The sequence below is a fragment of the Saccoglossus kowalevskii genome, chromosome 17, assembly GCF_978046115.1.
Source record: "Saccoglossus kowalevskii chromosome 17, keSacKowa6.1, whole genome shotgun sequence".
In the NCBI taxonomy this organism is placed as follows: Eukaryota; Metazoa; Hemichordata; class Enteropneusta; family Harrimaniidae; genus Saccoglossus; species Saccoglossus kowalevskii.
Window position 1 is genome coordinate 812,999 of NC_140657.1, and position 13,118 is coordinate 826,116.

General features: G+C 36.1%; 1 protein-coding gene and 1 pseudogene across 1 annotated transcript in view; both read left to right on the plus strand.

The window, feature by feature from the left end:
- LOC100369016 (uncharacterized) overlaps positions 1-13,118 on the plus strand; it is a 47,000-nt gene that overhangs the window by 9,604 nt on the left and 24,278 nt on the right. The window contains exons 2-4 of the mRNA XM_085492357.1: positions 9,526-9,733; positions 10,284-10,480; positions 10,598-10,764. Coding sequence (XP_085348483.1) covers positions 9,526-9,733; positions 10,284-10,480; positions 10,598-10,764 — 572 coding nt within the window. The remainder of the gene's footprint in view (positions 1-9,525; positions 9,734-10,283; positions 10,481-10,597; positions 10,765-13,118) is intronic.
- Positions 666-3,036, plus strand: LOC144345238 (uncharacterized; annotated as a pseudogene).

Below are 13,118 nucleotides of genomic sequence, written 5' to 3' on the forward strand. Positions count from 1 at the left end.
AATTGTAGTTGGTGGATCAGTTTATTGTGCTTGTTTTATTGTATTGTATACATATCATAATTTTTATTCACTTTTTCTATTCAAAATAAAGATGGCCTCTCGCCGATACATTGCCATTAGAATTTTCGTGTCATTATTTTTGTTTTCAAGCATATATTTGGAATGTGCATTTGGAAGGGAAAAGATACCTCATTGTATGACTTTACTTTAACCTCAAATTTGGGCAACTACAATGTACTATGTAAACAAAACATGTAAACAAAATTACCACTATGAAATTTTGGGTTTGACGAAGGCTTCGAGATTTGCTTTGTCTGTTACAACTCTTTTTTTAGTCCCCGTTCGAACGCAGTCCGAAAACAGGGACTTATGTTTTGACTTCCGTGTGTCCGTGCATGCGTGCGTCTGGACCTGTATCTTAGAAATGCCTGGACCAATTACAATCAAACTTTACACATACATCATACATGATATTATACATATGCACGTAAATAAGCCATTTTTCGTAGTTTGCGTGATCTTGCATTATCTGATTTACGCACTTGACAACCAGCCACGGTCGCGTGACACAGGTCAAGCTATCCTCGCTAAAGCATAGCAACGCCATTTTTACACGCGTGAAAGCAGCAACAATATGACTATTACTTCGGCTGATTACTTCTTCAATGGGAGTTAAAAGATGTGCCTACGAAGAATGCAAGAGAGCTTCCCGATATCCAGATAGATGTTCGATGGTTGAAATAAATTTTATTCGATTCCCAAAGCCGAAAACGCAACCCGGTAAATGCGACCGCTGGATCACCGCCTGCTCCAGAGCAGACGATTTTGGGAGGCATCGTATCACTCAGGATACATACGTGTGTTCTCTTCATTTTGTTGGCGGAAAAGGACCTACAGATGAACACCCAGACCCAATTCCTGCAACAGCAAAAGGTGTAGCCTTTCGACTATTCGAAACGAGAAAAGTTTGACCACCACCGAAAGACAGATCCAGTAAGGGAAATGTGAAGAAACGACCACGTAATCAAGCTTCGGTAAGCACTTTCTTTCCAACGGAAATCGTCAAGACATTGTTTTATTGTTTCGTTAAACTTTTAATTATCAGAATTTCTTTCAACAAATTTGTTTTTCAAATGTCAATCAGAAGCCCAGGTCTGTTGTTCTTTTATTCAGTGAGTTTTATTTTAAATACGAATATACATGTTTTGCAGCGTCAAGATTTATTTTTAACAAACCTAGATGTGAACAATGGATACTTATCAATGTTCGTGTCTTTTTGACACATCTCAGACAATGGTTGTCTGAGGACACATTTAATTCTTTCATAAATACAAAACTTATTATTATTTTGGTACTTTTTTATAAATTGAGAACCTGAATTGTTTATGTGCACTTACTTTTCCAGCCATGTAATGAAAACAACAACTGTAATTTATTATACCATGCTACACAATCTCCCAGTGAACCCTTAGCAGAGTCTACAAATATTTCACCAATGAAAAATTCCAGAAAAGCTGCTGTAACTATTGGTAAGTTTTTATGGTTTTTAGTAATTTTGACTAATTATATTTAGATTGCGTCTGAACTACATGCCTTCAACATATTTTTTTTCTGTTTGTGGGAAGATGAAAAATACAAGACAAGCCAAAGCAGCATTTCTTCCTTGCATACACACCCATTTTGTCTTTAAGGGTTCTCAATTTATTTTCGATTGAAGAAAATTGGGGAGATTTTTTTCAGGCCTTTAAATACCATACTTTTTTTTTTTAGATATATCAACATATACTCCAGAGATTGCTCAGTGCAAACCAATGAAGACTGTGCCATCCCATTGCAGTGTATCAACACAGACTGATTTAACTATAGAACACATGGAACTCTACAGTGACAGGGCACTCACAGATATAAATTATATGAAAAGAGAACTCTTTATATAGGATATTGAAAGAAATGCTAAATCTTGCAAATTTTACACGGGTTTTGATTCAAATTCTCTATTGTGAAAAAATGTTTAGTGTTGACTCTTCAGTTACTGGTATATTTACTGCACATATAAAACTTTGTCATCTGTCACTGGTTTAGTGTCCATTTTCAAACAATACAATCATCATCATATTAACAACTGAAAGTACCACACTTCAATTTTTATACATGACAAATTTATATATTTTGGTATGGTACTTCAACATACTTCAGCAAGAAATGGTTGGCATAATTTAATGGTTCAATCATATTTTAAAAATCATTGTATTTTATTGTAATTTTTGTTTTGCTACTTAGGATAATCCAGTCAGTCAGGGTGGTCACTGTCGCGCTCTTACAACATATGAAGCCTTTTTACTGGTACAAATGTACTTGTCAGACTATGAAGAGGAATGGATATAGAACATTTAGCCGACTCATTTGGCATTGCACCTGCCACAGTCAGTCGCTACTGTACAACATGGATTGAGTTTCTGAGTAAAGAATTGTCATTTTTAATAAAGTGGCCTAAACAAGATTATATTAGATCATCAATTCCATCCACATTTCGTCATTTTAAAAAGACAGTTGCAATTATAGATTGCACAGAATTCTTTATCACAAAGGATCACATGGTCTAGTTACAAACATCACAACACCTTGAAGACCCTTGTGTCAATATCACCAACTGGTGCATTTACTTTTGTATCAGATTTGTGGTCTGGTTCCATATCTGATTGCAAACTTGTGCTGGAAAGTGGGTTCCTTGACAATGTCAACCATGGGGATGATGTCATGGCAGATCGCGGATTTTTAATACGAGATCTTTTGGCGTTGCATAGAGCCACACTAAACATACCGTCATTTGCACATGGTAAACAACTCAGTGCAAGAGCAGTGACCAAGACCAGGAGGATTGCAAGTGCCCGAATACATGTTGAACGAGCAATTGGACGTTTCAAAAATTTCAAAATTCTTCAAGGTATATTTCCACTGAAGTCCAAAAAAATACTGAATCAAACTGTCCAACTCTGTGATGCATTGTGCAATATTGACAATGTGTTGGTCAAATAGGCAAGTCTAAGATGAAATTATGCCTGTAATGCTGCATTGAAAACTGATTCATGTACAGTGCTTGTCAACATTTATGTATATTTAATCTTATAAATTTACACTGGCCATTATTTTGAATTTTTTTTATTTTCATTTCAATGAATTTATTCACATTTTATTATTGTTTTTCATTTACAAGTTCAGTGTGCATATCTAGACATTCAGTACTTATTCAAATTTACTTATTTCAAATGTTCTTTTACTTGTTTTCATGAGTATTGTTGCCATTATAAATTACTTTATTTACACTGGAAGTTATTTTTGATGATAGTGTTCTCGTGTGATGTGTAAACAGGTAGCTTGGCAATAATTTCCACACACTGTGCAGCAATATTTGTCATTAGTACATTGACATTTAAGACACAGAATCTTTTTTTCATGATTCTTTATTATGAAAGGAGCTTTCATTACAGAAAAATAAATATTTTTTTTTTTAAATCATATAAAACAAGTTTAATGGCAGTACTTATTTTTTTCTATTACAGTACAAAGGGTACACAGTGTAAAATGCATAAAAAGTGAAAATATTTTCTAGTTAGCTACAACATACAAGCCTCAAAACTTATAAAGATTTTTGTATCAGTATGTCATAATACAGAGCACAAGTCATCTTATAATATGGCATAAAGCCTTGGTAAAACATACTCCCTGTAAAAAAAATGACAATTTGGCCACCATACTAGTAAAGTACTGTTCATTGAATGGCACAGTAATTATTAAGTCCTTTTTTTGTATAAATAACTAGGTCGCATTCCGTCAAACCATAAATACCCAACTGGCCTTGTATTTGGGCATAGTAGCCTGCACTTTCAGAAAGATGCCAGTTTCCACCTTCCTCAAAGCACCCCCTCTCTTTAGCAGCATCCTTCGGTGACTTTAGTCGCAAAGAATAGGGACATTTAATTTCTAATAGTTTTGTCCCATGACTTGGTTTACAGGTGCAAGAAACCACATCATCTGCAGAGCAGGCTAAAAATGGCTTCTCAATGTAAACTCTAAGTCCAGGTACTTTGATTTTTAGGCATCTGGGTTTTTTTTCTTTCAACCATAAGATACATTTCCCTGGCCTTACTTTCCTTTCTTCGTCCCCATTCTAAAGCAGGCAAATCCCCCGACGGTGGAGCAGCACACCCAATGACTACATCAACTACCTTAGATGGGTCAGCAGATGTTTTTTTTGTCATTGTTGTAGCCCTACTTGCAACACGTTTAAATGCAGATGCTGTCAAAATCCCCTTCTACATTGAACGCCAAGTAGGGTTTTCAGACTGCCCAACAGTCTCCGTGTCAATGAAATTTACCTCTTCAGGTGTGTATGTCAGGTTTCCAAGAAACATTGCAATCAGATCTTGAATAGAAGAAACTAAATTTTCTGGCAAATAAATCTTTAAAAAATTCTGAAACTTTACTATAAGTGATAAGTTTAGGCAGTCTTGATTTGGGTCTTTTTTTAACATCTTTTGGTACGGTACATCTGGTAGGGGCAGTAGTAAGCTAAGTGTTGCAGCATCTGGTATTATCTGTAAGAGTACAGAAAAATGTTTAAATCCGGTTGCAAAAACAAAGATGTATCACACATTTCTCATTAAAGAGCTCAAAACGTTAACCACTGACAAAAATTGGCTTATATGATATATCCCCACCATACTAGGTTTCCTATTCACAATGCTGCAAACATGTGTTTTTTTTTCATATACTGAGGTTTCTTATGAAATAACTCTGCGAGAGTCCTTGAGCAAATGATTCTTCCTGCTTCTGTGTCAATGGTTTTCTGTCTACTGGGTCTCTTGGATCAAAATCTTCCTGGCCTATGTTATTTTCTTTCTGGACGCCATAGCTGGAAAATAATATTATAAAACAAAATACTAACTGTAAAACATGTTGAAAAAGCAATTTTAGCAAATTGTGGTAAAATGACGTAATAGCGAAATGTTGATTTAGCGAATCTCTCTTGTCATTGTTGTTTTCCTGTTTTCACAATACTTGTATGTCGCGTGCCAAATGTGCAGTTAACACCTACATAAAAATAATGTCAAGTGTAATTAGGAAGTGCCCCAGATTTGTTTGTTCCGGATTAGTGTTTTACAGTATATTGCACATTAAGCACAACATCAATGGATGTAAGCCTATTTCCTATTTAGCCTATTTATTTTGAGATAAACATATTATGAAATAAACATACCGTGCAGAATAGTATCTTGAGACGTTTAACAGAAACAGGTTCATCATGTTCCATTGGTCATCTTTTCCACTGGCAGGGACCATCAGTTACTGATGTTTTATTAAATGCCTCAAGTTCATAAAGTGTTGCAGCCACATGACGACATGCTCCATCTGCACTGTAAAAAATAAAATTATCAAAATTCAAAAATAATCTGTTAAGCAACTTGGGAAATTATACTTTATCCATTGACTTAAATTTCCACTTTGCTCATTGTTTCACAGCAGTAAAATACTTATTTATGGAACTCCTTGTACTTTGTGGATATAGATAATACAACTGCACACTGAGACTATCGCATGTATTATATTTTATTTAAAAAATGATTTCTTGTAAATTAAAAATGGTATATGATATCATAGAAAAATAAATAAATAACATTGCAACTTACCGTCCAGGACATTCACAATATGCAGAGTGTTCTTTTTCCAGTAGAAACCACAAACTGTATGTTGACTTGTTAAGATAAGTTTTGTCTTTTTGAGTAGGTTTAACCTGGGCTCGAAATGCACCAACAGAGCTACTCTCAGATATTGCGGTGTATTCCATATCCAACACATGACCATCGTAATATAACTTATGGTCTTCATAAGACTTGTATGCCCCGAGTTTTTTCCAGTCATAATCCGATCGGTGACACATTAAGTAGTTAAACACATCACACAGACCGAAATCGGGAACGCTAGTAAAATCAGAAGAATAATTTGGAAGACTCAGAGGGTCAGTGAAATCACAACCCAGATCGATAAGACGTTGTCTAACATCGTCTTTTGGATCATACCGTGAAAAATCTGGGTCTTCGTCAAGGTTCAGGTTTCGTACTGCCTTTGCAAGCGTTGCGAGAATATTCTTTCTGTAGTTGGAAGTTGACACGCCGAATTTCCTCAAAAACTCCTTGAGCTTTGGAATTGTCAATTTATCGATGTTATCCATTGATTTCGTACGTGGCAAACGGTAAAAAGGCAGAATGTTTTCGCCGATTTACACGTTGCGTGAATGGAGCGACGCCATTAAAAGCTTGAATGTTTGACCTTTGTCACATGCTTAGCAACCTGTTGTTAAGGTGAAATCTCACTCGTGCAAGACCTCGCGGACTTCGGAAAATGCACTATTTGTTTCACGATCTGATTCAGGATGGCCAAATGGCGGCCATTTTTGTGCTAAAAAAATATCAAATATTTCTGGCATTTATGGATGGATTTCGTTCAAACTTGGTACATATATTAGACATTACAGGTTCCTTATGCACATCATTTATTTTTCAGATCTGATTCAAAATGGCTGTCTGGCGGCCATTTTGTTTTTATGAATGGGCTTCTAGACCCATACATGTATCTCTGACTTGTTTTGACTGATTATATTCAAATTTTAAATATTCATTATACATCATGTCGTAGATAAACAGATATATTGGTTTGACTATCCTATTCAAAATGGCCGAATGGTGGTCATTTTTGTGCTAAAAATCATAAAATATCAAGCATTTATGGGTGCATTTTGTTCAAACTTGGTACATACATTAGATATTACGGGTTCCTGATGCTGAGTCATTTTATTTTTCAGATTGGATTCAAAATGGCCTACTGGTGGCCATTTTGTTTTAATGATTGGGCTTCTAGAGCCATATCTCTTAAATGCTTTGACTTATTAATCCCCGTTCGGATGCAGTCCGAAAACAGGGACTTATGTTTTGACCTCCGTGTGTCCGTGCGTGTGTGTGTGGGTCTGTGCGTGCGTCCGGACCTGTATCTTAGAAATGCCTGGACCAATCACAATCAAACTTCACACATACATTATACATATGCACGTCAATTTGTTTCACGATCTGATTCAAGATGGCCGAATGGCGGCCATTTTTGTGCTAAAAAATCCTAAAAATCAAGCATTTCTCGGCTGTTTACAGATGGATTTTGTTCAAACTTGGTATATACATTAGACATTATAGGACCTTGATGCACATCATTTTGTTTTACAATCTGATTCAAGATGGCCGAATGGTGGCCATTTTTGTGCTAAAAATCATGAAAATAAAGCATTTCTCGGCTGTTTACAGATGGATTTTGTTCAAACTTGGTGTATACATTAGACATTATGGGACCTTGATGCAAATAATTTTGTTTTTCAGATAAGATTCAAAATGGCCGACTGGCAACCATTTTGTTTTAATGAATGTGGTTCTCGTGCCATATGTCTGACTTGCTTTCACTGATTATGTTCAAATTTTAAATAGTCATTGTACATCATGTCATAGATAGACAAATATATTGGTTTGACGATCCTAATCAAAATGGCCAAATGGTGGCCATTTTTGTGCTAAAAAATCATCAAATATCAAGCATTTCTAGCATTTATGGATGGATTTTCATTCAAACTTGGTACATACATTAGACACTACAGGTTTCTGATGCACATCATTTTATTTGTCAGATCAGATTCAAAATGGCTGTCTGGCAGCCATTTTGTTTTAATGAATGGGTTTCCAAACCCATATGTCTGACTTGTTTTGACTGATTATGTTCAAATTTTTAATATTCATTATACATCATGTCCTAGATATACGAATATATTGGTTTGACAATCCTTTTCAAAGTGGCCAAATGGTGGCTATTTTTGTGCAAAAAAAATCCTCAAATATCAAGCATTTCTTGCATTTATGGATGGATTTTGTTCAAACGTATAACATACATTAGACATTACAAGTTTCTGATGCACGTCATTTTATTTTTCAGATTGGGCTGACTGGCTACCATTTTGTTTTAATGATTGGGCTTCCAGAGCCATATCTCTTAAATGCTTTGACTGATTATATTCAAATTTTACATATTCGTTATACATCATGTTATAGATATATACATGTATTCAAAATGGCTGATTTTGAATGCTGTTCCAGAGCAATATCTCTCAATATGGAAAAGTACTTGTTTGACGATCAGATACAAATGTCAATCATTTTAATGTTAAAAAATCATATTCCTGACATCGTTATATTCCAGCTATATTACTATAAACATAACTATACATCTTAAATTTGATAACTAACAGGAACTGTGCCATGCATGGCTTGTTTTTTTTTTTATAATGTTTTTGTGCCAGGCGACAGTTCCGGACATTGAATGTCACTGTTGTCTTTCCTGACTTTTTTTTTTGTAAGTGCTAGTGCTGACACAGTGCATTTTGCCACAGAAGTCATTTCCTGTTTGGGACTACATGACAGGGCTGTGTGGCCATCAAATCAAATGGCAATTTTAATGCGCTATCCTGGCGTCAACCAGGCCCGGTCGAACACATGCACCTGCGGACCTTAACCAAGGCTCCCCCAAAGTCGCATTTGTTAGTGAATGAATCTCGGCCAGTGGAATTGGCCTTCCCATTGAGTCTGTGGCACTCTCACCCAGGGTAGGGGTCAACCCTTTCAAAGTTTCACTGTGTTTTTCTGTGATATTCAACATTTTACTAGTAAAAATGACAAAATTTGCTGCATAGCGTACATTGTCATTCCAAAACGTCGCCATTTGTATTTATGATCAAAAAGAGCATTCACAAAAATTGCCCAATTTAACATTAATTAAATGTGGTGTGACAAATATTTTTCGATCATAAAATATCAAAATCGAAGACAAATATTTGTTTAGAGCTGTGAAGAAGGGTAAACAAAATAGAGTTCATTTCAATTACTCCAAACGTCAAACCTGAAAAATTTCTGGGTATGGAAATTTGTTGCAAAAATGTGTTGCTGTTGGTAAAATATTGAATTAACAAACTACTTGTCGGCTAAAATATACAGATGTCCTGATTAAAAATTATTTGAAAAAGATCGAATTTTGGAATAAACAAACGAAGTTGTAAAAAAAAAACCATAGCAATGACGATGTCAAAAATACTGACCGATTGTGTGCTGATGAAGTGACAATGCTTTGTGCATACCGGCAACGTTTTTAGACCCAGGGATAGAGGAACTGTGAGCAATAGTAACAATGATAGTACAGGGATCTTTATGATCTCAAATGTTCTCTACTTTATGATAATACAGCAGAATCGAAGTAAAATTCATGGTCCTGAATTTATAAACATTATTCCAATCAGATTTACATTATTACCGGTATATACAATTGTTCTTTTCATTGTCTGAAGAAATCATATAACTAATGCCTTGTTCGAGTAATCATAATGCCGTGCACACTCATTCAAGTATGTACAGTTGTACAATTATACTTTTTTTTTCACTACAGATGGTTTGAAACTGAAATTAGGACATACAGTGGAGAGGATCCTATGCAAGTGTGGCATGAATACATTAAATGGACTGAGCAGAATTTCCCCAAAGGTGGAAGGGACAGTAATTTGCCTCTACTGTTGGAAAGATGTGTTTCTCATTTTGTAAAAGACGTAGGCAAATATGCCAATGATGCGAGATATGTAGAAGCCTGGATAAAATTTGTAAGTACTGTGCTGTATGTTCATACTAATTTGACCCAGAAAACTAATCTGGTCAATTTGTTTTCTAAAAATTGATATGGTTTGTGCTTTTATTTGGATTTTTTCATGAAAATTGGTTTTGATGTGCATGACCACCATAAAGATGATTTTTATTTTCTGGGCTTTACTGTTACACTGAATCCACCAATTGTTCCCAACTGGGATTTGTGTTTTCGGTAATGGCCATCTGTGCTTCAATCCGTACATTCATTGCTATTTCTCAGATATGAGATCATTTGGTTAATTTTTGGCCAACTGTCAGCCATTTCTGTCCCAAAGTACACCAAATATCAAGATTTGAACATGTTATTTTTGAACATGTCATTAGCTATTTCTCGGGCATGGGTGGGCCAATTGTATTCAAACTTATATACTGCGTATAATGGGCTCCTGATGAACATAGGTTTGTTTTGTGATTTGATTGAAAATGGCCTATTTGTGACATTTGGACATGTTGTCAACAGTTTGTCATCTTTTTTCCTGGCTTGATTAAAATCTGCTTTTAATTCAGGCAAACTTCTGCAGCGATCCAATTGAGATTTACCAGTTTATACAGAATAAGGGAATTGGTTGGAAACTTGCCATATTTTATGAGAGTTTAGCAAATGAATATGAAAATGTAGGCAATACAAAGAAGGCTGACAATGTCTATGAAGAAGGGATACGTAGAAATGCTGAACCCAAAGAAAAACTTCAACGTTTACACAGGTTAGTCATTTGATATATCGCATTTCTCCCTGGTCGGACTGTCAGATTCAGGCTCGTGTATCAACTTGTTTGTTCACCTGCTTTGTTTTCTCAGATGAATTTTTATTAAACTTTTAGGGAGTTCAAGTGTCGTGTAGCCCGTGAAGCTGCTGCTGGCATAGCAGAGGAGGAACCCATGGATGCTGAAATTAGTCAAGGTCAAAGGAGAGCACTGGGCGGATTAAAAATGCATGGGAAAAGAGCTCCAAAGGTTCCTGTTGTTAGAGTTGGTTCTCAAGTTCAAAGTATGCTCTCATTCTTATTTAGATCACTTGTGTGTGAGACGTATGGGTGGGTGCAAGTACTGTATAAAGTCTGTGACACAATATCTACACTCTCAGATGTTACTACTACATGTATAAGCTACATTGTACAAGCATAAAATAAATGTTAGTGTTACATAATAATTAGCATAGTTTATTCATAATGTTTTTACAAACTGCTTATACAATGTGTTGCGTTTTAGTCCCCGTTTGGGCTTATGTTTTGACCTTTGTACGTGCGTGCATCCAGACCTGCATCTTAGACATGCTTGGACCAATCACAATCAAACTGATGTAGAAAATATACGAGGTGATTTGTCCCCTAAGCCAAAACGAACTGTTTGTCAAAATAAAACCCATATTTTTTTTTATTTGTGGCATCAGTACTCACCCGTGCCGACGAACGGTACGATACATTTACACATGTATGATCTTGACACGTAGCGTTTTCACACGTTGTTTTGGAATTCAAGAAAAAATGCTAGCAATCGACAAAATAAAAGAATCTGCTATGTTCTCGAAAGATGATTCGACATAAAAAATTGATAAATTGAAAAACGTAAGTGGAAAAGATAACTAAAATATGTATTCAATTACAAATACTAGCGGTAAACTAATCCGACAGCCATGTTTATTGTTTTTTTACCACTTTCCAAATTCAGTACTCGAACACCCATAATGCACTGTTCCCCTATGCAACTTAGAATTTGGGGGGGAATTTGTTTGTTAAATTTGTAAAATCTGTATGAAGAAATTAATAAATCAATAATGACATTTTTTTTCTACAACGGCATTTCAAAACTAAAGTCAGCGATTTTCCATTGATCTATCTATTATTTGTGTAACGCTACGATCACCGTAACATTGTCAGCTGACGGCATTGCGTTGAACGGGTATTCACCGCTGCTGTTGCGATCATCGGTCCCTGACTTTGTTTAAAAATACACAAACTTAGAATGTTTGCTTAATTAAAACGATTCATTGATGATTAACTTAGAAATTACATCAAAATCGCCAACGAAATGTTGTTTTTAAACATCGCGGAAAAACATGCACTCTGCGCCGCCATCTTTGTTACCTCAATCAAAATCACCGTTGTAACCCAGCATACATCGGTTGTGATGTCACTACATGCGTTACGTCGCCTTAGGGTGGCGTTCCTCGGTAATGACGCACTATGAATGAGGTATTTCTAGAGGTCAGGGTTCGTTTTTTTCTCGTCTGTCTCGTCTGCAGTTGAATAATTTTTACTTCGATTTATTTACAGTTTTTTTTTCTGATGCGACTTAATTTCACTTGTTTTTTTAATTCTTGGTAATTAGTGTCACTGGCGATGAAGTAGTAAAAACGCAATTAATCGCAGTGCAGCAACTCGGGATAGACCATCCCGACGCAATGGGCAAATTATTACTACCCTAGTATTTTGGGGTTTTCCAGCTCCGCACCCTTGATAGACTTGGTAACTTCTTGTAGACTTCCGTTTTTATCACTGTTTTTGTAAGGCTAACTATGTACAAAAGCGGGATTACCTTTCGATCAATACATGTTATTGTTTTAAAGATGTGCTAGACGAGGCTGACACTTGTAAACAATACAATGTGAATAAGCATCGCGAGCAGGATTTCATGGATCGCGGGCGAAACAAAAGCGACGCGGCTGTTTGTCTAAGCGACGCGGGCCCGCAGTGCTTGAAAGGCCTGGGGAGAACACTGAAATTGAAACCACTGTAGTTGCGCAAGTGGCAACAATGTTGGGCGACAATGAATTCAGGCGATTGACACATTGCCATGAATACACTTGATAACTGCTTGCAGACTTCCAGTGGTCATTGTTTATGTTTGGACTTTTGAAACAATAGAAAAATAAAGGGTTGGGCAACTACTCTTTTGTTTAGGCCTGGGAAGAACAATGCAAACGTTTTACAAATAATTTCAGCTGGATGTACGTTGGTGGCCGGGTGTTGAGAGTAACTAGGCGGTCGTAAAACTTGATGATCGGGCCCTAAAACCCTTTGTGGAGAACACTGACGTCAATTTGTTTAAAGATCTGATTCAAGATGGCCAAATGGCGGCCATTTTTATGCAAAAAAAAATCACCAAAATCAAGCATTTATGGATGGATTTTGTTTAAACTTGGTACAACATACACAAACATACACAAAGTCGATTGCTGCTTCGACCACTCATTCATTCACAGCATAGAAAGAGATATTGATCATGTGACGACTCGGATGCCAAACATCTATTTGCATAGTGGTCCCTTCCCCCAAAAGACGTTGCATGGAACTTCCATTACTTTCCTTTAATGTTTTCCGCAGTCGCATATTAAGCGTATCA